We start from the raw sequence: 25,166 nt of genomic DNA, 5'->3' as shown, positions 1-25,166 counted from the left end.
ATGGCACCAACAGTCCTGAAGGACCGCTCTGCCTCTCCACAGCCCTCCCCAGAGAGTCAGCAGCTGCCAGCAAATGTGAATGTGGGGTGACAGGCACTTACTGTGTCTTCAAGGCAGTGGGATGAGGGCACTTTGCATACTTGAGGAGTCAGCTGGATGATGTCCCCATCCTTGTGGCAGTGTGGCTGCTCTGGTCTGCTCCCTGCCATGAAGGGGTGACAAGCCTCTTTTGGTCTTTATGGATATCTTTGCCCCATTGCTGCAATCTATGGCCTGGTATTTGTCTGAGGTCGTGTGGTCCCCACTTAGAGGGCCTCTTCCTCTTGACTCCAGGCTTTGGCTCACCCATCTCCTCTTAAAGCATCTTCTGTCCTTCTTGTCCTGGACTGGTGAGATTTTTGCTGCACAAACCCAAAGGTACTGCCTCAGGCTTACATGTCTAGCTACCGTTCACTGCTGCTGCACAGCTGCCCAGAACACTTTGGGAATGACCCTGGAGCTGTCATCTCTTGGCAGGCCCAGGGAGACAGGCCACTAGGTTGCAGGCACGGTTCCACAGCCTGGCCAACATTCCTGATCCCGCCCCATTCCTGGTGCAGTCCCATCCTCTAGAATCCTGCGTGTCTGCTCATTTCCAGACCTTTGTCCAAGCAGGGAAGGCCAGGCCTCCTGCGCCACTTATCTACCTGCTAAACATTCATCCTTTCTCTTCCACCTCCCCTGGTGGTGTGGATAATGAGGCGAGCTTTCTCCTTCATCTTGCTAGAATCTGTGGGGCAGCAAAGATAGATCTCCGTTTCTTTCTTTCTTTTTTTTTTGTGGTTTTTTGGCCAGGGTTGGGTTTGAACCCGCCACCTCCGGTATATGGGACCAGCGCCCTACTCCTTGAGCCACAGGCGCCGCCCTCCGTTTCTTTCTTTCTTCCATGGAAACTCCTTTCCAAGTCAACATTATTTCCCCTTCTCTCTGGGGCCATAATGGCAGAGAGAGGAGGGATCAAAATGCTGTGCCCACAAGGGGTGTAAATAAAGAGGTTTCAACATGTATTTGTGACGGTGCACCCATGTTCACAGAGGCCAGAAGGTGGGAGAAAGCCAAGCGCCCCGGATGGTGGATGAGCAGAACGTGGTGTGTACACACAGTAGGATGCCCTTCAGGCTTCAGAAGATTTTATCACAGGCTACAACATGGATGAACTTGAAGACATTATGCTGAGTGAAATAATCCAGTCACAAAAGGACAAATGTCATATATTTCTGCTTAAATGAGCCATCTAGAGTAGTCACATTCATAAAACGGAACATAGAATGGTGGACGTCGGGGCCGAGGGGAGTATAAAAAAATTTTGGAGTGTAGCGGTAATACGGTGTGACTATATGATGCTTTACATTACTGAATTGTGCACTTAAAAATGGATAAGATGGCAAATTTTATGTTGTGTATTTTACCACAATGAAAAATAAAAAGAGAACAACTTTACACCTATTACAAAAGCAGATGTCTTGTACTCAGAGGGTAAACTAATACCCTCATCTGTTCTCTGCACGACTTATTTTACTAAAACTGCTCCTGATCCTTTGCAGAGAATAGAGCCCCAAAGGGAAGGGAATATTTTCTTTTTCTTTTTCTTTTCCTTTTCTTTTCTTTTTCTGTTTTTTTTTTTTTTTTTTTTGAGACAAAGCCTTACTATGGCACACTTGGTATCATAGCTTACAGCAACTTCAAACTTTGGGCTGAAGCAATTCTCTTGCCTCAGTCTCCCAAGTAGCTGGAACTGTAAGGTGCCCTCCCCAACACCTAGCTATTTTTTTGTTGTTGTTGTTGCAGTTGTCATTGCTGTTTGGCTGTTCTGAGTGGGGTTTGAACCTGCCAACCTGGGTGTATGTGGCCAGTGTCCTACCCACTGAGCGATGGCTGCCACCAAAGGGAAGGGGATATTTTCATGAAGGGAAGAGGCAACGAGAAATAGTCCCAACTGGAACCACTGTCAGACAAGGATGTCCAGCCTAGATAGAGTTTTATAAGAAGGTGCTTGGGAGGCAGAGTCCTGGGACAAAAAAGGTGGACAAAAAAGCTGGGGAGACAAGTGACTTCTTTTGTGGATCATCACAAATTGGCTGGTATGGTGACTTTATACACACCTTGCTCAAAACTACTAGGGCTAGGACTTTTAGGGAATTCAGATTAAAAACATTTGTTTAGAAAAGCAATGTGCTCTCTATGCTGTATATTACAGACATTCCTAGTAGCGTCTGGCTCGGCACCCTGTAAACAAGCACATTAATATTCCTGTGATGAAATGTATAAATATTCACGCTAAGTGGGATAATAAAGATTATAAATAGCCTCGTGTCGGTTCAGGCCAGGGTTTGCTGCCAGATTAAGTCCTCCTGCCCTTCCCCCACAAAAGAACTTATAGATTTCAGAGCTTTTTAAATCTGAAAAGTGGTAGAATACGAATTGTGGACCTGTATGAGTTTTGTACCATCTAAAGTCTGCAATTGCACAAAGACAAAACAAAGAGTACAGAATGATGAGCCTGGCTAATTTAACACTGATTTTATAAACATGAAACGGAGGTGACTTGCCCCACCTCACTTAGCTGGTCATGGACAGAGCTGAGATCAGACTCAGGTTTCCTGACCCCACTCAGCCCCTCCAGCAGGTGTTAGTAGGAGACTTCAGACCCAGATTGCCCTGTAAGTAGAGTCTGGATCCCATGAAGTCGACCGGCCCTCTCCTTCCTACTTCTCTGAAGAGGTGAGCCTTTGCCTTCGGAAATGTCCCCCTTACAGCTAGTGCCCCCGTGGTGTGTCCTGCAATGGGCCAATGACGTTTTCTCTGGGAGTGGCATCTGGAGAACGCCTTGTCCTGTGGATTCATAGACTTAACTCAAGGCGCTCAGTGAAGGTCTGAGGAGTTGCTGAATTTATTTGGTTATTCATCACTTGTAGGCCCATCAAGAAAAAGATCTTTCATTAAATCGTCATATGCTAGAGAACCATCAAAGTGAAATAAAAGATCTTGTTCACCGTTGTAGGATTAGAGCTAAGGGCAAGGAAGGCAAATATTACCCTTATTTTTGAACAATGAGTGTTACTGGTCATTGGAAAATGACTTCTTCCATTCCTGATGCCTAACCGTGGGACTGATCCAGCTCCCTGGGGGGAGTGGAGAAGCTTTTGTGCCTGGTGTAGTGCTTGGTGTATACTAGGTGCTCTGGATACGCTTGCAGAAGGAGTAAGGGAATGTGTGAATGTTGGAGGTCTGTTAGGTCAGGACTCTTTGTTATAAGTGACATAAGCCACATTTAAACTAAATTAAGCAAAAATGCCTATTTTGGTTTTTTTTGACAGATGCAATTGAAAAGCCCCAGAGTAGATGCCTTCAGGCCTGGCTAGATCCAGAGCTTCTGTCTCAGGTGGGCTCTCCACCAGTGGTGGCAAAAACAACCAGGAGCAGCCTCAGGTCCCACCAACTAAGCAATCCTCCTAGAGGAAATAACTCAAGTGGCTTGGGAAGGTGATGAAGGGTCACATGCGAGCCTCAGGAAACTGTGGTGAGCGTGGTGTACCCTGAAAAGTAGTTCCTGTGTTGACTTTACAAACTGGAACCCTTTGGAGTTCTTTTTTTTTTTTTGACACAGAATCTCACTCAGTCATCCTGAGTAGAGTGCTGTGGCATCATAGCTCACAGCAACTGCAAACTCTTTGGGCTCAAGCAATCCTCAGCCTCCTGAGTAGCTGGGACTACAGGTGCCCACACCTGGCTAATTTTTCTTTTTTAGTGGTGATGGGATCTCACACTTGCTCAGGCTGATCTTGAACTCCTGGGCTCAAGCGATCATCCCCAATCCAATCAAGCCCTCTCCAGAGGGCTAGGATTACAAGCATGAGTCACTGTGCCCGGCACCTTTGGAAGTTCTTAAGGTTATAAACTTCTGCCCAAAAGGGAAAGTATTCATCCTTCTAATGTAGAAGTGAGCCTTACAGAGTCTCCACAGATCTTTAACAGCTTAAAGGAAAAGGGTGCCTCAGCGCCAGACCTCACTGTCACAGGAAGGTTACCATTTTTTTGTTTTTCAGGTAGAGTCTTGTTCTGCCACCCCGGCTGGAGTACAGTGGTGCAACCTTGCTCACTGTAACCTCAAACTCCTGAGCTGAAGCGATCCTTCTCCCTTGCCTCCCAAGTAGTTGGGACTACAGGCATGCAGTACCATACCTGGCTAAGTATATATTTTTAAGCTTTTTTAAAAAAATTTAAATCTTTTTGGTAGAGATGGCGTCTCTAGGAAACACCACAAGGCTGTAATGTTTTGAGGGCATAGGAGTGGATCCTGAGTTTTCCCATGAATCTGCTTGACTTAGGAGATATTTATATTCTCCAGAGAGTACTTTGAATTCATGAATCTCAGCTTTCAAAGAAAGGTAGAAAGAAAACGAAGGCAATGACAAAAAGAAGCAAATATAACTACAAAGTGAAGGGGGTGTTAACCCGCCTGCTTTCTCTACGCAGTCATCACGCTTAGTGCAAACTTCCTAGCAGGCGGAGTTAAAAGGGAAATACAATGTTTGCTAATTCTTTTTATCATCAAGGTAGAAATATACCAATTTTGAAAGGTACTTTTTCCTTGGCATTAAAATTCCCAAAGAAGGGTGGCGCCTGTGGCTCAAAGGAGTAAAGCGCCGGCCTCATATGCTGGAGGTGGCGGGTTTAAACCCAGCCCTGGCCAAAAAATAATAATAATAATAAAATTCCCAAAGAAATACATCTTATGGGTTATTTTTATAGACCAAAATGTGGGTAGCACCATTCTCAAAATGGTTCCTACCGGTGCATAATTCCCCTATAATACTCCTGTTATCATCTTCAATAATAGATAAGGATAAAACATGCAATTTAGATATTAACATCTCTGTTCCCTGGGATAAGCAATACCATATGTGTCCAAATATAAAGCAAGCATGAACTAAGATAATCTCTCATTTGCCCAGCAAGAAAATCCCCCCAAAATGTTTCTTGGCCATTTGGATACATATATATTTTAAGGATATAGATAAAAGAGTATTATAAATACACCATCTAATTGCATAATTTAATTACACACATGTCAAATCACATGTTACATAAAATAATATATTTATTATTATTACAGGTGCAGTGGCTCACACCTGTAATCTCAGCACTCTGGGAGGCTGAAGTGGGTGGATTGCCTGAGCTCACAGGTTCAAGACCAGCATGAGCCAGATTGAGACCCCACCTTGAAAAATAGCTGGGCATTGTGGCAGGCACCTGTAGTCCCAACTACCTGGGAGGCTGAGGCAAGAGAATCATTTGAGCCCAAAAGTTAGAGTTTGCTGTGAGCTATGACACCACAGCACCGAGGTGCAACAAAGTGAGACTCTGTCTCAGGCAGTGCCTGTGGCTCAAAGGAGTAGGATGCTGGCCCCATATGCCGGAGGTGGTGGGTTTAAACCCAGCCCCAGCCAAAAACTGAAAAACAAACAAACAAACAAACAAACAAAAAAAACAGGCTCAGCGCCTGTGGCTCAAGCAGCTAAGGCACCAGCCACATACACCTGAGCTGGAGGATTCGAATCCAGCCTGGGCCTGCCAAACAACAATGACGGCTCCAACCAAAAAGTGGCTGGGTGTTGTGGTGGGCACCTGTGGTCCCAGCTACTTGGGAGGCGGAGGCAGGAGAATCGCTTGAGCCCAGGAGTTTGAGGTTGCTGTGAGCTGTGATGTCATGGTACTCCACCCAGGGTGACAGCTTGAGGATCTGTCTCAAAAAAAAAAAAAGTGAGACTCTATCTCTAATAATAATAATAATAATAACAATCATATATTTAGAGATATTGCATTTTTAAAATTCCCTTTTCAAGAAAACAATCATGTTTGAATGGGAGAAACTATCAACTTGTATAGTTTCAGAGTAACAATTTCACTTCCAGCCAATGGTGGTTATTGAGAGATGTCATTTTGAATTCTTGTATAATGTCCCCACTGGAAATTGCATTCCAAGCCCCAAATACGCATCTGTGTGGACATGCATTAGGACAGTCCCCCACCCCATTTATCTGATAGGGGCATATTTGTGATTACTTCCTCGTAAAGCTTTTCAAAATGACCTTTAAATAAGGTCCAATACTTGCCTCTGGGCAGGCGTTCCTTTGGGAATCAGGATTAAATTCCATTGACTCCTTTATTCCTTATTTAAACAGGTGACTCTTTAAGTATCTGAAACCACAATTGACTGAGGCCACTTCCTGCCACTGTGTCCTCCTCAAGTGGTTCAAAATAAAATACAGAAATTAGGAGAATCCCTGTACAACAGGAACTTTTGCAGGGAGGGATTACATTGAGGTGTCTGCCTAGTTCTGTCATGTGGCTGAGGGTTCACTGTGACATAACACAGCCAGCCCTGAATCTCACTCAGCACAGGCACCGCCTTAGGAGAGGGGCTCCCTCCCTGGGAGATGGAGAGCTATTAGGCCTCTGTTTTCTTATGGATGAAGTGAGGGGTTAGGGCTTGGTTAGAGAGGGACTTGGGAGAGGTGCGGGGGAGGGCGGGGGCATGGGGATGGCTCCATATATCCATCAGGATCTCTGGTGCCCTCCCCTTGTTCCCAAGTCAACAGTGATTCTGCTTTGATCTATTTTATATAAAGGGACTCCAGGTAAAGCTTCCTTTGAAGTAAAGATCCCTTTTTTTAATTTAAGAAAAAAAAAGGAGTGTGTTGTTATTGAGGTCTACCTGTTCTGAAGTCGTCTGACTTCAAAGCCATCGGGGTCATGTTTAAACCTTCCAGTTGATGGCTAATGAGGACAGGGACCCAATGAGGCTGGTGACTGGGGGGGACACTGCCTGGGAGCTGTGAGTACAGGTCATATCGCGGTGCAGACGCTACAGACCTCACCGTCAAGTCCCACTTAGCTGGAACCCTGTCACCCCAGCACATCAGCTCAGAACATGAGGAAGAAGCAAATGACAGCGAAGTGGTTGTTCCCCAACCCTGCAGCATACTGGCACCACTTAGGGAACTTTAAAAAAACTCTGGAGGAGGGACCCAAGCATAAGTGCTTTGCACATCACCCTGTGTGAGTCTACTGGGCTGTGAAGTTTTAAGAATAAGTGGCAGTGGTACCGTGGTTCAGAAAAAAAAAAGTATGGTGATTCCTCAAAATATTAAAAATAAAATTACCACGTGCCCCAGGAATTTCTTCTCTGGGTGTATGCCCCAAAGAATTGCAGGCAGGGTCTTGAAAAGGTATTTGTCCGTAGCAGCATTGTTCACAATAGCTAAAAGGTGGGAGCAACCCAAATGTCTAGAGACAGATGAAGAGTAAACAAAATGCAGACTGAAAAAGGGAGGGGGTGCTGAGACAGGCCATGAACCTCAAGGACATGAAATACGATATAAACCAGGCACAGCGGGACCAATAGGGTAGAGGTGCCCAGAACAGTCAAGTTCATGAGAGTAGAATGGGGGGGTGGGGGGGGTGCCAGGGGCTGGCGGGGTGGGGAAGCACAGAGAGCCATGTTTACTGGTGTGGGCTTTCAGTTTTGCAAGATGGGAAGAGTCCTGGTTGCATTGCAATGGTAACCTACTTAACACTACGGATCGTATGCTTAAAATTGGTCATGATGGTATATTTGTAAGTGGTACATGTAATGGCTAGAGTGACAAAGTGTGATGTGTGGGGGCCACTAGTGTTGGCATCTCCTTGGAGCTGGTCAGATGTGCAGCATCTGAGGCCCTGCCCAGACCCACTGCATCGGGACCTGCATTTTTAAACCAGAACTCCCAGGGGGTTGCGCACACACTAGGCTTTGAGCTGTGGTTGTGACGTGCACTGAATATCAGGCCAGGGCTTAGCACACAGCACTTCCCTGCCCAGCATCAGCACCCTCTCTTCCGCCTTTCCTTCCTCACTTCCTGCAGAACCCGGATCACAGAGCAGCCACATGCTGCAGGAAGGCTGGCCTCATCCACACCTCCCTGTGGGGGGCGGTCCCAGTCCCCTGTCCACATCTGGTTTGGTTCCGGTCAATGAAACCAAAAGAGGTCCCGCTGGACAGTTTCTGGGGAAGGTTGCGGCCCTTAAGTACACCCAGGGAGAAATGGCTTCTCCTTCCCTTGGAAGTTCCTAGGAAGTTTTCTTATTGGGATGAGACTGAAGCAAATTTTGTAGGCGTCTTGGGACCTTAGGGGCAGTTTGGGATAACAGAGCCAGTGACTGCTACAATCCTGGGTCCACCTCATCAACGGATCTCTGGTTATATAAGAATAGAAATGGATTTATTGTTTAAGACCACGAGAGACAGGTTGTTCTATTACTTGTAGCCCAGTGTTTCTCAGCCTTGACACTGCTGACACTTGGGCTAGATGATTCTTTGCTGTGGGGACGGTCTTATGCAGGCTCCCTTACCTTTGCACACTAGATGCCAATAGCTCTTCCCACTCCCCAACTGGTGATTAAAAAAAAAAAGTGTCTCCAGGCATTGACAAATGCTCCCTAGGGGGCCAAATAGCCCACAGTTGAGCATTGCTCTTACAGCCAAAGGCATCCTGAAGAATGCAAAGACCTTTTATTCTGATCCCAGGAGGGCTAAAAATCATTCCTCATCCCTCCAGAGGTGTTTCAAGGATCAAAGTAAGATGGGAGTGTGAGAAAAGCAAACACAACGTGTTGCTAATCATTACCTGTGTCTGATGCTATTACTGCATTGATAACAATGTTGTAGTTTCCATTTATTCTTAGAAGATTTAACCAGCAGAGGTGTTTAACTTAACAGATGGCTAGCATGGATAGTGAGTGGAATTTTCCCTCAGCAAAGTCCATTCAGCTCCTGAGACTTTCAGAATTTCTAGACTCTTCTCCAGCCCAACTTGCTGAGAAAAAAGCCATCAACCCCAATTCATTGTCCCACAAAACCACGAGAGCTGAGGAGTTCGCCGTTAATGGTGGAATTAAACACCATTTTGTATTTATGAAACGTATTTTGAGAGATGAAGAGAGATGTTCCTGTTTAGCGCCAGGGAGAGAGATCAATGACCTCCCTATAATGATGTCTCCACATCTGCGTTTTTGAGGCCCACACAGTCCGGGGACCCTGAACAACCTCTCTTGCCTTATGTTTCCCTTCCTAGAATCTGCTGACTCATCAGACAACTTTTTTTAGGAGCCCCCAACTGTAAAATAAGTGCCCTGGAGAGTGTAGCTCATCTGAAGTCGTTTAATGCCAGAAGGCTTACAAGAGAGTTCACCTTTACAGAAAGATCGGGAGGAGAATAGGGAGATAAACACATTTGATCATTCATGCCATCAAGTGCTTACCGTGTGACAGACATAGAACTAGACACTGGGCCTGGGGGTGGTTGGGGAGGAAAGGCCATTTGATGGCAGTGGCAGCTCTTGGAGCCTCATGTCTGCTGGGACATACGTAGTGGATACTGGGTTTCCCTTCAAACGTGGTCCTGTATCAGCATATGGAGTAGCTATCTCCAAGTAGCTATCTCCACTCCTGCCCCTATAGTCCATGAGCTTTGAGGGCAACTGAGTCCATTGTTGAGCCCAGAGGTAGAACACACATATCGGGCCATTGTTGTTTTAGGGGCTGGCATATTACAATTGGGACCAGAGAAGGCATTTTGGGGGGCCTTTAGGGAAAGAGAGCTCTCTGTTCCTTTGGAGGAGGTGTGACTTGCAAAAGCAATACCAGCCCACGCTATGGCCCACTGATTTCTACCAAGGAGTTCAGGTGAGGGCAGAGCAGTCCACAGGGGAAGGCCGAGTCAGGAGAGCTGCCAGGAAATCAGGCTGGAGGCTTGATCAGACCGCACCTGGTGCACCTCTGGACTTTCCAGCAGCATGTGCAGATAAAACTTCCCGATTGTATAAGCCACTTTAAACTGGATCATTTTTTTCTAACTTACATTATACACACTCCAAACTGACACAGAATCTGGTACTGGGAAGGGGATGCTACGATGAACAAACCTTAAATGTGGATTGGTAGCAAGTTGTCTGTGTTAAACTAGGAAGATGTGATCCTTTGTCAGCAAAACAGCTGTTTTCCACAGTGATACAGACCTGATGTTTATGGAGCCCATGGCATCTGGAGATCTTCTAGAAAATGTTCAGGATATTGCCTACCTCTGGCAATGTTTGTTAAGGTCTTAGAAGACCCCAATTTAAGGGAAAAGTAGCCCAATTGAAAGCGGAGAGGGACGAAAATACAACTTTGCCAAGTGAGATCCTTTGTGCCTTTGGCCTGCAATCTTAAGTGATGGAAACTGATAAGTCCTGGATTGGCGGAGCTGATTTATCTGGCAAAGGCAACAAGTGGGTAACACTGTTGGAGGAAAGACTGGAGCCCAGACAAGACATTATCCCCAACTCCCAGGTCTCACCCAAGCTTCTTGTCTTAAGGACGTCAAGCTTGGTAAAGGGGATTCTTGACTTGTGAGGAGACAGCTGGGAGACAGCTGGGGGGCAGGGAACAAGGGTGAGACCACGTCAGAGATGAATGGAGATGACACAAATCGGAGCAGCAGGGCTGAGGGCGAGGCGGAAAGGCCAGTCACCAGCTCAAGGAACCTGACCTGAGATCTCTAGCCCACGGCCTTGAATTGAAGAAACACTAAATTTTTTTTTTTTTTTTTTGTAGAGACAGAGTCTCACTTTATGGCCCTTGGTAGAGTGCCGTGGCCTCACACAGCTCACAGCAACCTCCAACTCCTGGGCCTAAGCGATTCTCCTGCCTCAGCCTCCCGAGTAGCTGGGACTACAGGCACCCACCACAACGCCCGGCTATTTTTTGGTTGCAGTTTGGCCGGGGCCGGGTTTGAACCCGCCACCCTCGGTATATGGGGCCAGCGCCTTACTGACTGAGCCACAGGCGCCGCCCAGAAACACTAAATTCTTAATGGACTTGGTAAAGAATGTGGCCGTGATGGCTTGAGATTGCCCATCCCTCAGGACCATCCCTGAACTTGATTTTTGGTTTGTTTAAGACCAAGTCTCACTCTATTCCCCAGGCTAGAATGTGGTGGTGTCATAACTCATGGCAACCTCAAACTCCTGGGCTCAAGCGATCCTCCTGCCTCAGCCTCCCAGGTAGCTTGGACTACAGGGCACCCACCACAATGCCCCGCTAGTTTTTCAATTTTTAGTAAAGACAGGGTCTCACTCTGGCTTAGGCTAGTCTTGAACTTGTGAGCTTAAGCAATCCACAAGCCTCGGGTTCCCAGAGTGCTGGGATTACAGGCACGAGCCACCATACTTGGCCCCATCCCTAAACTTGTACCCACAGGAAGTGAGGTGCTAAAACAGTGACTCTCCTGAGACATTATCAACTCCATGCCTGCTCAGATGTTGACAAGGTGGAGGACAAGGAAGATACACCCAAACCCAGAATTGGGAGCGCTGTTTTGTCTGGCCAAGACTCTTGCTTCACCACCAGGGGAGAAAACCCTCATGTTTCCGCCTGGTGAGATACTGTGTGTGCTGTTGACCTGGTGAGATGCTGTGTGTGCTGTTAACCAATGTCGACTGGATGCGTTTTCCAGTCTCCTCTTCTCCAAATGGAAATTCTATTGCCAATATCCTTGGCTGTTTTTGTTTTTACCGGCATTGCTGGCTCTGTGGATGGTGAACTTCAGAATTAGTTCATTGGTCACCGGACTATGAGTAGCGATTAGCAGACATTTTGGAGAACATGCTGTATCCCACCCCACCCCCAAAAGATTTTGAATCTGAATCCAGGAACTGGTTGAATCACAGGACTGCTCTGAGAGAAGGGGATGAGCCTACTTTAGCCAAGAATGGATGTTTCTGATGATTATGTAAGGGAAGGAGAGTGTATGGATGTTAAGTAGCTAAAGAGGTGAACCACAGTGGGACATTAGGTTGATGCCTCCATGCTCACCTCCCCTTCTCTGGATAATAATCCTGAATTTGTTCAGGTAACTATACCCGAACTCACAGCCTGTGTAGTTCAGAGAAAGCCGACTCTTCTCCCAGACCTAAGACCAGGGCTTAGAGCTGAACTTCAGCTCACTGCTGACACCATGTAGGCATCTGCTTGGAACTTCTGAGACCAGATTTCGCTCTTCCTTCTTTGGGGATGGACTTGTTGGGTCAGACAAGTGCTGGACCGACCATCACACTGCCATCTCTCCAGCCAAGACCAAAGCCAACAGAAAACTGGAAGGACCCTGAGAAATGGAGCTGTGAGCCTGACTGTGCCTACCTATCCTCACCCCAGGCTTAGGAATTACAGGAGAGTCTTCCTTATGACAGAATTTTGTCTTCCTTACTGTTGGAGACAGTTTGAAGAGTTTTCTGTTACTTGCAACAAACAACCAACTATTACAGAGCGTGATGGACGCTAAAATAAAAGTATGACAGAAGGACTGAGTTGTTAAGAGAGAAGGTAGGTTAATTAGTTCGAGAAGCAAGCTGTTGCTTTAAGCATTGAGGGTGGGAAGAATTGGAAAGGAACCCACTGCAGTTAATGTTAACTTCATGTTAACTCAGCGTGATTTATTTGACCTGTCTGTGGCCGTGATCAAGCTTCTCTTTGTCCATCCAGGTGGGAATGGATGTGTCAAGGCCTTCCACACAGGCCGGCATGCCTGGAATGTCATAGTTCCCAGGAAATACTGGATGGTGGCAGGAATTCTGCCATCTGCCTCCCCAGTCCTTCAGTGGGCTGAGGGAGTTGTTAATGTCCCATTCACACTGTGAGCTGTCAGGCACCTGCTAATTCTTGTTCCTCCCTGCGGCTGTTGCAGGAGCTGACTCCCAGGCTGCGGGCTTTCCTCTCAGAACCCATTGGAGAAAAGGATGTCAGCTGGGTGGATGGGATCAGCCATGAGCTTGCCATCAATTTGATCACTAAAGGTTTCAACAAGGTAATTAGGTTTTTATTTTTTTGTTTGTTTGTTTGTTTTTTGTTGTTTTTACTTCTCTCTCCAACCCCTCTTCCTCTAGTCCTGCCAGATGGCAGCTCCTGCCATGTGTCCCCATGAAGGGCCATCAGAGAGCAAAGCTGCCACTTGGCAGGATGCCACATGCTTCTGTCCTACTGACCCCACACTCTTGGGCAGCCTCAAGGACCCATAGATGTGAGCAAATAAACTTGCTTCACCTCAGAGCAGCTGGGCTGGGCATGATTCGCTCAGTGTTCAAACACTCAGGGGTGGATGGAAGCGGGCCAGCCAGTGCAGAGCTGTCAGGGTGGGTGGTGTGGGCATGCACCCCTCCCCCACAAAGGGACCCAAGGAGTCTTGCTTTCTCCTCTCGGGGCCCCAGCCTGGCAATGGCAGGTGGAGAAACCACAGGCTGGAGTCTACACCACGGAAAGGGGAAGTGAGTTATTCTAAGATATCATTCCCAGCCCAAAAGTGGCCTTAAAGTTAGCCAGTGGAACCTGAACATTCTTTTCAGATAAGAAAAAGAGAATCTTGGGATCTCAGGAGAGAATGGGAGACAGTTCCAAAGAGAGTCCAAAGACAGTGGGAACAGACAAAGGAGGCCGGGAGTTCATGCCCAGCATGTAAACCCCGTCAGCAAGGCACCAGCTAGGGCTGTTGCTATTAATTCCTTTTGGTTTCCAAGTCAGTCTACACCTCCAGGCAGGAAGATGTCACAAAAGCACCCAGAGAGGCTGAGAGCTGCTGCACACGTGGCTCATGATGTTTGGTTTATGCTAGAATCTGAACTATTGCACTTATTTTTTTCTGACTGACCCCCTGTTCAGCACTAGTTGTTAAATATTCTGACTATCGCCCCAATCTACCAATTTAATATCTAATAAGAGGTATTGTCAGGAACTGGAACTCCACCTTTGAGGTAAATGTGATTACTTCCTCCCAGATACAGGAGAGAGGATTATTTCCTCAATGAGATATTTTAAATTAAAAATTATTTTTTAAAATAAACAGTTGTTATTTTTTATTATGATGTAGCTTACCTAGGGGAATGTACATTGATAAGAAGAGTTCAGCTCAATGGGTTTGTGTGTATGTGCACACTCATGGACCCACCGCCCGGATCCTACCATGGGACCCTCCAACGTTCCAGATGGTTCTGGGTGCCTCTTCCTGGGCAATGCCATCCCCTGTCCCCAGAGGTAGCCACCATTCTGACATCAAACACTATTGATTTAAGGTGCCCATAATTGTGGGTTTTGTTGTTGTTTAGCTAAACTCATCATTTAAAAATATTTTTATTGGCTGGGCATGGTGGCTCACACCTTTAATCTCAGCACTCTGGGAGGCTGAGGCGGGTGGATTGCCTGAGTTCATGGGTTCAAGACCAGCCTGGGCAAGAGCAAGACCCTATCTCTAAAAAATAGCCGGATGTGAAGGGCATCTGTAGTCCCAGCTACCTGGGAGGCTGAGGCAAGAGAATCACTTGAGCCCAAGAGTTTGAGGTTGCTGTGAGTTAGGATGTCACAGCACTCTACCAAGGGCAACAAAGGAAGACTCTGTCTAAAATAAATAAATAAATATGTTTTTGTTAAGATATAATTTATGCAAAGTAAATTTCACCTGTTTCAGTACACAGTCCTACAAATTTTGACAAATGCATATAGTCATCTAACCACTGCCACATTCAAGACACAGAAGGATCTTATTACTGCAAAATATTCATTTCCTTGTGCTTCTTTATATTCACCATCCTCAGTCCCTGGCAACCACTGATTTATTTTCTATCCTGGTAGTTTTGCCTTTTCCAGCTTCATTTGTGTGTGTGTGAGCGCGCGCGCATGTGTGTATGTTTTAATAGTTTATGTTTTAAATAAGGATTGTAGGTGGGATGAGAGGCAGGTTTAGGACAAAACATGGATGAATAATGGAAAAATTTCAGGCTTCTGAGAACTTGCCGCATGGAGTCAGGGCTGCAGGGTCTGCCCATGTGCAGCCCAGTCCCTGGAGATGTGTCCCTCTTGTGCTTATGGCCTCCTGGGCAGGCCAGTGAGCAGTGCTCCGCTCGGCATTCCTAGAACCACTAATTCCTGGCACCGATGTTGGAGATGTCACCATTATCCTTTGCTTTGAACTTCCATGACCTGGGACTGAGATGAGGGTTGCACTGTTCACTCTGCAGACAAGGAGACAGAGGTTCCAGGGAGTCACCGCCTTGACTGAAGTCCCCGGTGAGGATGAGAATGGCTGTGGATTGCACTGTCACAGACTACACAAGATCCCTGGCAGGGAGGGATCTTAGAAAGACATGTGGTTGTAAGACCCTCTATTAGGTCTGGGGCCTGGCTGAGCCTATAGGCGGATCCAGGAGGACACCTGGATGTGGCCCCCATAAGATGAACAAGTGTTTGGGGGTGACAGTGGGTTCATGGATGGGGCCAGGCGTCAGAGCTTCTGGGCCAGGCAAAGAGCCACGCGAGGAGCTAGTCCCATAAGTTTGAGGTTTTTCTCCCGAGGGTTGCCAGATCAAAGCAAGGAGTCCAGTTAAATTCAAATTTCAGATAAATAATTTTTTAGTGTAACTGTGTCCCCGGGAGACAGGGAGAAGTTCAGGGACAAGACCACCACTGGACAGTGCACCCCCACTGAAGACACGGGGTTTTGAACCTGAAATGACTGAGCAATCCTGGGTTTGCAGGGTTGCCATGGCCATCGTAGACATGAAGGCATAACAGTCAATAACGGGGGGGTGGGAGGGTGAGAAAGCCAGAGAAAGTGGATTCCTTACACCACAGGGTGCTGTGGCCATGGGAGGTACATTTGGTGTAGGTGCCAAGGAGCTGGGGACTTAGGCAGAGCAAGTGTAAGTAGCCTGAGAAAGAGAGAGGCTGGGACAGTTTGTTCAACAAGGCCAGGCATCAATGTGAGGACTGAAGATGTTTTTTAAATTTCAGATTTAAATATGAGGGTACAAATGATTAGGTTACAATGTTTGCATTTGTTAGGTGAGGTCCCTATTGTAGTTGTGTCCTGCACCCAGGAGGCGGGCCATATACCCTTACATTGTGCCAATTTGGTGGGGCACACCAATCCCCTCCCTCCTTTCCCTCCCCCTCCCTCTTTCCCCTAGCTTGAATTGAATTGAGTTTTTCCTCTTGTGTGGGTGTGTATTAGATCATCTACTGGCTTCATATTAGTATTCAGTACATTAGACACTTGATTTTCCATTCTTATGGTATACATTCTTCTTAGTAAAGTATCATCCAACTCCAACTCCATACAGGCAAATACAAAATATGTAAAGTAGCCATTGTTTTTATTGCTAAATAGTACTCCATGGTATACATATACCACAGTTTATTAATCCATTCCTGGGTTGATGGGCACTTGGGTTGTTTCCATGTCTTGGTGATTGTAAATTGAGCTATGATAAACAGTCTAGTACAAATGTCCTTATGATAAATTTATTTTATTTCTTTTGGGTAGATACCTAGTAATGGGATTGCAAGGTCAAATGGGAGGTCCATGTTGATTTCTTTGAGGATTCTCCATATTTCTTTCCAAAGAGACTGTATTAGTTTACAATCCCAACATTGTAAAAGTGTTCCCTTATCTCCACAGCCACACCAGCTTTGGGACTTTGTGATGGGGGCTATTCTCACTGGGGTTAAGTGATATCTCAGGGAGGTTTTGATTTGCATTTCTCTGATGATTAGGGACAATGAGCATTTTTTCATATGTTCATTGGCCATTGTCTGTCTTCCTCAGAGAAGGTTCTGTTTATGTCTCTTGTTCAGTGATAGATGGGATTGTTCGCTTTTTGATTAGGGCTGAAGATTTTAATGCACGTGGACCAAGGCTCACTATCTACTTTGCAAGGCCCTTTGCAAAATGAAAGTGTGAGGCCTCTTGTACAGATTTATTAAGAATTTGAATGTGGTAGCAGAGCATTATGTCAAGTTGGGGCCTCTTCTGAGTGCCAGGCCCCTTGTGACAACATGAGTTATGTGCAAGGGAACTCACCCCTGGTGCAGATGCAAATCGCTGCCCTTTAGCAAGAAAGGGACACAGCTAACTGGAGGGGGGTTCCTCCTCTGCTTGGGGCAAACCCCTGGGTGAGCCTGGCTGTTTGCACTTAGAGTTGAGGGGAATTCTGCCCTTGAGGTCCCACCTTGCTGCTGTGGAAAGGAAAAGGCTTCCCTGACTTGGCTGTGGCCCCGTCCTGGGTGGTGGGAGCTCAGGGCATCTGTTCAGGGTCCCTGCAGCTGGATCCTAGGAAGCTTCTGCCCAAAGAGGAAAAGGGGCCAGCCTCTCTTCTCCTTGGTTAGAGGCTTGTTTATTGGAGCCCAGAGAACAGGGGAGCGCCCAACTCCAGCTTCCCTGGGGAGCGAGATTAAGTCCTCAGGGAAGAGGGGAAAAGGCAGCCCAACTACTGCCCGCTGGGAGATGTGGGGAGCCAGGGAAAGCTGCAGCGGGAACTTCAGGTGGCAGCGGGGCCAGGAACCCGTAAGCTAAGGCCCTCTCCTTACAGCACTCCTGGACAGTTAACTCAGGTCCATGGGGCACATTCCCAGGCATCCTGGCTGCTGAGTCTGGTGTGGGTGTGGAGGCTTCTGTTACCAGGCAGGTAATGCAGGCAGTGCCACCTTGGACACGGGCAGAGGATGTGTCAGCCTCCAGGACAGACTGCGGACTGGTGGGATGTGCAAGAACAGTGCAGAGGGAAACAGGTCTCTGGACCTCTCGGATTCCTGGTGACTCCACCTGGGGGATGGGAAGGGCAGTACACATGAGGATAGGGTGGATTTAAAAAGTATGTTTCTAGGGAAGCGCCTGTGGCTCAAGGAGTAGGGCACCGGCCCCGTATACTGGAGATGGTGGGTTCAAACCCGCCCCTGGCCAAAAACTGCAAAAATAATAAAATAGTGTGTCTCCAACAGCACGTGGCCCATGGAAATGCTATTTACAATTAATTGTCATCATCACTCCTGTTTCTCTCCTCAGACAAAGCTCTGTGTAAGCCCCTAACTATACATTATTATTAATAATAATTTAATATCATTAATGTCCTCTCTCCATGGACAAAGCTGTACGTCTTTCGTTCCTGTTGTATTCACCTGGCACCTCTTATACCCAGAGCAGCTGGCTCAAGTGACCCTTAATTGATGTTAATTTTCTTAAACATTGATTTAAAAACATCTCTGTAAAATTCTCCCCTGGAAGTGGGAGGATACAGTTAAAGTAAAATGAGATCATGCTAAGCACTAGATTGCTTTTTTAAAAAGAAGATTAAAGTAGCAGTTCAAAAATCACCAAGAAATCCTGGCTTTTTTCTCTTTTCAACAACTGGATCATGACTAAAAATAAAACCTCCGAACTTTGATGCTTGGGTACATTTTATGACTGAGATTCAGCTTTTATTTTACTTCTCTTTTTAAAAATATGACTTTTGGGCTTGGTGCTCGTAGCACAGTGGTTATGGCGCCCACCTCATGCACCAAGGGTGGCAGATTCAAACCCAGCCCGAGCCAGCTAAAGAACAATGACAACTGCAACCAAAAAACAGCCGGGCGCTGTGGTGGGCTCTGTAGTCCCAGCTACTTGGGAGGCTGAGGCAAGAGAATGACTTAAGGCCAAGAGTTTGAGATTGCTGTGAGCTGTGACCTCACGGCACTCTACCAAGGGTGGCAGAGTCAGACTCTGTCTCAAAAAAAAAAAAAAAAAGTACGACTGTTGTTTGGCAGGCCCGGGCTGGGTTCAAACCCGCCAGCCCCGGTGTATGTGGCCGGTGCCCTAGCTGCTGAGCTACAGGCACCAAGCCTGAGGTTTAGCAAGTTTTACCAGGAGTGTTCAAACTGCAGCTTGTAGGCCTCATGCTAATTTTGTGAGGACTTTTTTTTGCTCATTTGTCAGATATCATGAAAAGTCTGCATGAACCTTTTTTCTCTAATCAGCATTTGTGAGTGTTTGGGTGTTTACTGTGTGGCCCAAGACAACTCTTCTTCCCATGTGTGGACACCGCTGGACCGCCTGAGCTGCATTGCCCAGTACACAAGAGAACTCTACATTTTATTCAAATGCTTTACCATTTAATTCATGTAATTTAATTTGCAGAGCAGTTCACATGATACGCCTAGGGAAGGTACAGAAACTGAGACCTGGGTTCTAAAGGTTCTTAGTAATAACTCGGGCTTTGTGAGTTTGCCTGAGATCACACTGGTGGTTTGCAAAAACAAATCCATGCAAAGATGCCATTCATCTGCCAGCCCTATGGTTAGAGACACTTGTGGCCTTGAGCAGCATTTGGAGATAGTTGTGATTGTCACTGCTTTGGGTGGGGGGTAGAGAGGTGCTCCTGGAATCTAGCACAATGCACAGGACAGACCCCTCAACATCCCTCAACACAGAGGCATCCAAAATGTTCACAGTGCTGAGGTTTCCAAACCTTGAGAACAGTAGTTGAGGTGGTAGTGGGGTGGGAGCGTCTCTTACTCTGCCTTGTGTGTGTTTGAAAGAGAGAAATACTGCCCCAAAGGCCCGAAGGGAGCCTCAGGGCTATGTGAGGCCCCACTACCCAAAATGTTTGTCCCTGGACCAGCATCAGCTGGGAATTTGTTAAAAATGCAGGACCCTCCCATGATTTGGCTATTATGAATTGAGCTGCAATGAATAATCTGGTGCAAATATCTTTTTTTGCAAAGTGATTTTTGGTCTTTTGGATATACTCCTAGTAGAGGAATTGCAGGATCCAACAGCAGGTCAATTTTTAGATCCCTGAGTGTTCTCCAAATTTCTTTCCAAAAGGAATGTATTAGTTTGCATTCCCACCAGCAGTGGAGAAGTGTTCCCTTTTCTCCACATCCACATCAACATCACTAGCTTTGGAATTTTGTTATGTGGGCTACTCTTACTGGAGTTAGATGGTAGATCATCTCTGATGATTAAAGATGATGAGCATTTTTTCATATGTCTGTAGACCATGTGCCTGTCTTCTTCGGAGAAGCTTCTGTTCAGATCTCTTGCCCATAGTGAAATGGGATCACTTATTCTTTTCTTATTAATAAGTTTGAATTCTCTGTGGATTCTGGTTATTGAGTGCCCATTGGACCATGAATGGATTAATAAATTGTAGCATATATATACCATGGAATACTATGCAGCCTTAAAAAATATGGAGACTTGGGCGGTGGCTCAAAGGAGTAGGGTGCTGGCCCCATATGCTGGAGGTGGTGAGTTCAAACCCAGCCTCTGCCAAAAAAAAAAAAAAAAAAAAAAAAACTGCAAAAAAATATGGAGACTTTACCTCTTTTATGTTTACATGGAGGGACCTGGAACATAGTCTCCTGAGTAAAGTATCTCAAGAATGGAGGAAAAGTATCCAGTACTTTTATGAAACCAACATATATTTACTCTCACTTTCTTATGAAAAATAGAACACAACTATAGCCCAGGATGAAGGAGAGAAATGGAGTGGGAAGGGAGGGGGGAGGTTTGATAGAGGGCGGGTTAAGGACAGGACCACACCTATGGAGCATATTGCAAGGGTACAAGTCAAATCTATCAAGTGTAGAACATAAATGTCTTAACACAATAATCAAGTAAATGAGGTGAAAGCTATATTAATTACTGTGATGTAAGCACATCAAATTATATAAAAAAATCAACACATTGTACCCCACATATGCATAAATGTATTCATAATCTATGTGTATATGACTTAATAAAAAAAAAATGCAGGACTCTCGAACCTCATCCCAGACTCTGGAGATTCCCATGCTCATTACAGTTTGAGGAGGATGGGGTTTGCTTCGGTCCAGACCAGTCAGCCTCTGCAGCAGCTCTGGGAGACTGGGTATTTAACTTGGCCTTCCATCTCATCAGGAGCCTGTCCCCAGTCCTCATGCCCCAGTCAGGGCTCCAGGGTTGACCATCTCCCTGGAATCTGACGGGTCCCCTGCTCCATTGACTGTCGCGTGAGTCGTGGGGGCGGGGAGGAAGAGCACATCTGAGCCAGTTTGCCCTAACCTTTCTTGTTTCCCTCCCTGCCTTGTCCCCCGCCCCAGGCCTACATCCTGTTGGGACAGTTCCTTCTGATGCACAAGAACGAAGCAGAGTTTCAGAAGTGGCTCATTTACTGCTGCGGCGCCACCGAGTGTGAGGCCCAGCAGAGTTCCAACTGTCTCAAGGAGTGGTGCGCTTGCTTCCTGTAGGTACCAGCGAGCCCACGGCCGGGCAGTAGGGCAGCCTGGTGCAAACTGCCCAGCTGCACCCAGCCTGGATCAGCCACCCCTCCAGCTGACTCACAGACATGTGAAGGGGAATAAAGGATTTCTATGTAAAGCCTCTGATGTTTGGGACAGTTTGCTGTGTAGCAACATCTGACACATTCTCTATAGTCTAAAATGTCCTGGCTCTGCCAAAGTGTGCCACACTGAAGTTCTATGGAACCTCTGGGTAAAGCAGCCCAGGCTGGGTGAAAGAAAACTGCTTGCGCAGTCAGCCCGGCAGCTGTGAATTCCAGCTCCTCCAATCACCACATTGTCCTGGGTGAGCTACTTTAGCCTCACTAAGCCTCGTTTCCTCGTCTGTAAAATAGGACAGGAAGGTAATAGCCTTGCCTTGTGGGGTAGATCAATGAAAACGGTAAAGGGTGCGGTGTAGCCAGAACATGATGAGTGGCTACTGCGGCCTCTGCTCCTGCAGTTCCCCCCAGTCTCAGCCTCCCCGTCACTTGGGAGAGAACTCACAGCTGCGAATTTGAAGGGAACCTAGATACCAGCATATCCAGTCTGCCCGATTCTGTTCCAACATCTGAGTCCTGGATACTGTGTAACTGTTAGGGCCTATACTCTCTTTCATGGGTAGATAAGAAAGGACAACAGATAAAAATTAAATTATTTCAGATACTGGCTATGATCTTGTAGGATCACATTAGCCCACTGGTCCCCAAAGGCATTTTAATGGACACACGGAGCCCTGAGCTCACACATGTACCCTCAGCCCTGCCAGGGGAGCTTCTTCTATTTGGCAGGGCAGTTGTTTTTGGTTTGGGGGGGTTATTGTTGGGACAGCGTCTCCCTCTATCACCCTGAGTAGAGTGCTGTGGTATCAGAGCTCCCAGCAACCTCAGACTTTTGGGGTCAAGTAATCCTCTTGCCTCAGCCTCCTGAGTAGCTGGGACTACAGGTGCCTGCCACAATGCCCAGCTAGTTTTCTATTTTTTAATAGAGATGGGGTCTCCTTTTGCTCAGACTGGTCTCAAACTCCTGAGCTCAAGTGATCCTCCTACCTCAGCTCCCTAGAGTGCTAGGATTACAGGAATGAGCCACTACACCTGCTTAGGACAGTTATTTTGATCATTTGCAATAGGAATTGCCTGAGATCATGTATCAGTTGTCATGGATTTGACCAGGATCTTAAGCAAGAGCTGAAATGTCTCTAAGGGAGAGGGGTTGGACCCTCCACCCAGCCTGATGTCTGTAGTTGGAGGTGTCGGTGACTGTTTCAATCAGGATGTATGGAGCGTGCAAGCTGTGAGCGTGGTCAGGTGCTATGGGAGAGGCAGGGAAATAGGTGTGAGTTTCCCTGGCTTCCTGGACACTTACACCCTAAGGGATGACTGGGGGAAGAGATGGCCACACAGTACGGGTCTGTCTTACCTTGGGCTCTCCCAGAAGCAGACCTGGGGACAGGAGTCTAAGTGAAAATGGTTTATTTGGCAAGTGCTCCTAAGAAATGCAGCAAGATCAATGCAATGTGTGGCAGGGCAGGAAGGCAGCCAGTAAAGGTGAGTGGACGTGGAGCCAGCCTACAACAAGGGTTTGAAGTTACACTGCCCTGGGCTAGCCAGACACCACTCTTGTCAGTTATTGGTGGAGGGTTGCTTGCTGGAAGGTAATTCTTCAGCTTCTGAGCCCACTGCATGGGAAAAGGAACCTCAGGAGGAAGTGCCAGGCAGAGAAACGCAGGCCCTGACAGCTGGGAGTCCGCTGGCCCCTGCCCTGACATTGTGAGGTCAGGCAGATGGACGGGGCAGCATAGCTAGCTCCTGCCACAGATGGGTGGTGTTGGGCAGGACAGGCCCAGCTTTGAACACAGAATCCACTCCCTCACCACTATTTATAAGGCCTGTGGAAAGCCACCCTTTCAGCCCAGCTGCCCAGCTGCAGAATGGTGATAGTATTTTCTGCCCAGTGTGAAGAAGATTAAAAGCCTTGCACCTGGAATAAAGCTTTATATGTGATAGCTCTAAAAACCCTACATATTAAAATGTGCAGCACTACTATTCACAATAGCCAGATAATGGAATCAACCTAAGGGCCCACTGAGGGATGACAGGATAAGGAAAATGTGGTATAGGTACACAACGGAGTATTATTCAGCCATGAAAAGGAACAAAATCCTGTCGTTTGCAACAACATGGATGGAACTGGATGTAATTTTGTTAAGTGAAATAAGCCAGGCACAGAAGGAAAAGTATCTCATGATCTCATTCCCAAGTGGAAGTGAAGAAAGCAGCTCTTGTGGCAGCTCTGGTGGTGACCAGAGTCTGAGAAGGGAGGCGGGGGGGAGGGATGAAGAGAGGTGGATTCGCAGCTACAACAAAGAAAGTTAGGTAGGCAGAATCAGACCTAGTGCTTGGTAAATCAGTAGAGTGACTATAGTAAACAATAATCTATTATATAGTTCAAATTAGCTAGTAGAAAATAATTTGAACCCAGCAGAAAGAAAAGACAAATGTTGAATTCTGGGAAGATGGCCGACTGGTAGCAACCCTCGTCAGAGGCTCCTGAGCAGAGCAAGAAAAACTGGACGGAATCGGACTCTATGAAGCCAAAGACAGGGAGCTGAGCCAAGAAAGAAGTTCGGCAAGCTGTAACTCCAAGGAAGAGCATTCAAGAAAACTAATTACAGAAACTGAAAGGGAGGAGGTGAGAGCAAGATGGCAGCTGAGTAACAGCTTCCCTGCAACTGGGCACAGTGAGTCTGGGGAGAGAAAACTCCAGGCATCTCTGGCTGGTGGGATCTGCCTATAATCATCCCTTTGACGACACAGGGAGTCAGCAAGAGACTTCTGGACCCCAAGAGGACAAAGACAGTGGAAAACTGGCAAGTGGTTGCGTGTGTTCGATAGGTCTAATTCTGCCTACAGCTGTAAGTACAGCAGCAATGAGACTGCAAACTGGAAAGGCCTTACCTGTGAACTGTTTCGATGTTTTTAGACTTGGCACTCAGTTAAACTGCCTTGGGGGAGCTTGGGCAGGAGTGCGGAGAACTGTGGGTGTTGTCTAGGGCCCCAGACCGAGCTGCTGAGCCAGACAGAGCTAATAGTGTTCGGCTGTGGGCCACAAGGAGCCATTGTTAGAGATCTGTCCCGGCAAGCACCGCCCCTAGGGTCACAGAGCAAAGATTGGGCATGAGCTAGTAACCTAGTGACTGAGCAGCCTAAAGGCAGGGACTGAGCCACCTTAAAGCCTTAACCCTCAGGGGCAAAGTGAGACTGGTTTTGGCACACTGGGTAAGTGGATAGCCACTTCAGCAGTGATCCCAGCGACAAGATCTTTCCTGGGAAAGCTTTTGCTTAGCCAAGTTTAGAAGTTTAAAGTGTGTTTTAAGAGGGCTGAAGAGAGATTTAGGGTCTCCACCCCATGGGGTTTGAGAAATCAGCAGAGGCCTCCACTCGTATCAGTATTGTGATTAACATCTCATACCCCAGAAGACCACCTGTTGCTCAGACAATATTCAACAAGATATATATACTGCTTTTTTGTTTGTTTTTTGTTGTTGTTCATTTTTTTATTTTTGTTGTTGTTTTGTTTTTTAATGTCAACCTTTTCACTACAAATTTTTTCTTTTCTTTTCTTTCGTTTTCTTTTCTTTTTATTGGTTTGTCCGATACATCTACATTTTTGCTCTTTTTATCTCTTGAGGCTTGAATTGTTGAGACAGATTCTAACTTCGTTGCCCAGGCTGAACTGCAGGGGTGTGATAGTAGCTCACTGAAGATTCAAATTTAAGGGCTCAAATGATGTTCCCACCTCAGCCTCCCAAGTGGCTGGGGCTGCAGGTATGTGTTACTGTGCCTGATTGATTTTTTTAATTTTTAATTTTATTTATTTATTTTTGGCTGGAGCTGAACCTGCCACCTCCAGTATATGGGGCTGGCACCCAACTCCTTGAGCCACAGGCACCACCCCTGATAGATTTTTAATTTTTTTTTATTGT

General features: G+C 46.6%; 1 protein-coding gene across 1 annotated transcript; it reads left to right on the top strand.

The window, feature by feature from the left end:
- Positions 1 to 21,162, top strand: BANF2 (BANF family member 2). The gene is made up of 3 exons (XM_053573732.1): positions 1 to 81; positions 12,804 to 12,923; positions 21,005 to 21,162. Exons 1-3 carry the CDS (start codon positions 1 to 3, stop codon positions 21,149 to 21,151), a joined length of 348 nt encoding a protein of 115 aa, XP_053429707.1. The 3' UTR covers positions 21,152 to 21,162.
- Positions 21,163 to 25,166: the final 4,004 nt, after the last annotated feature.

The sequence above is a fragment of the Nycticebus coucang genome, chromosome 21, assembly GCF_027406575.1.
Source record: "Nycticebus coucang isolate mNycCou1 chromosome 21, mNycCou1.pri, whole genome shotgun sequence".
In the NCBI taxonomy this organism is placed as follows: domain Eukaryota; kingdom Metazoa; phylum Chordata; class Mammalia; order Primates; family Lorisidae; genus Nycticebus; species Nycticebus coucang.
The sequence above is the reverse complement of the archived record's forward strand: the minus strand, read 5'-3'. Positions and strand labels throughout refer to the sequence as shown.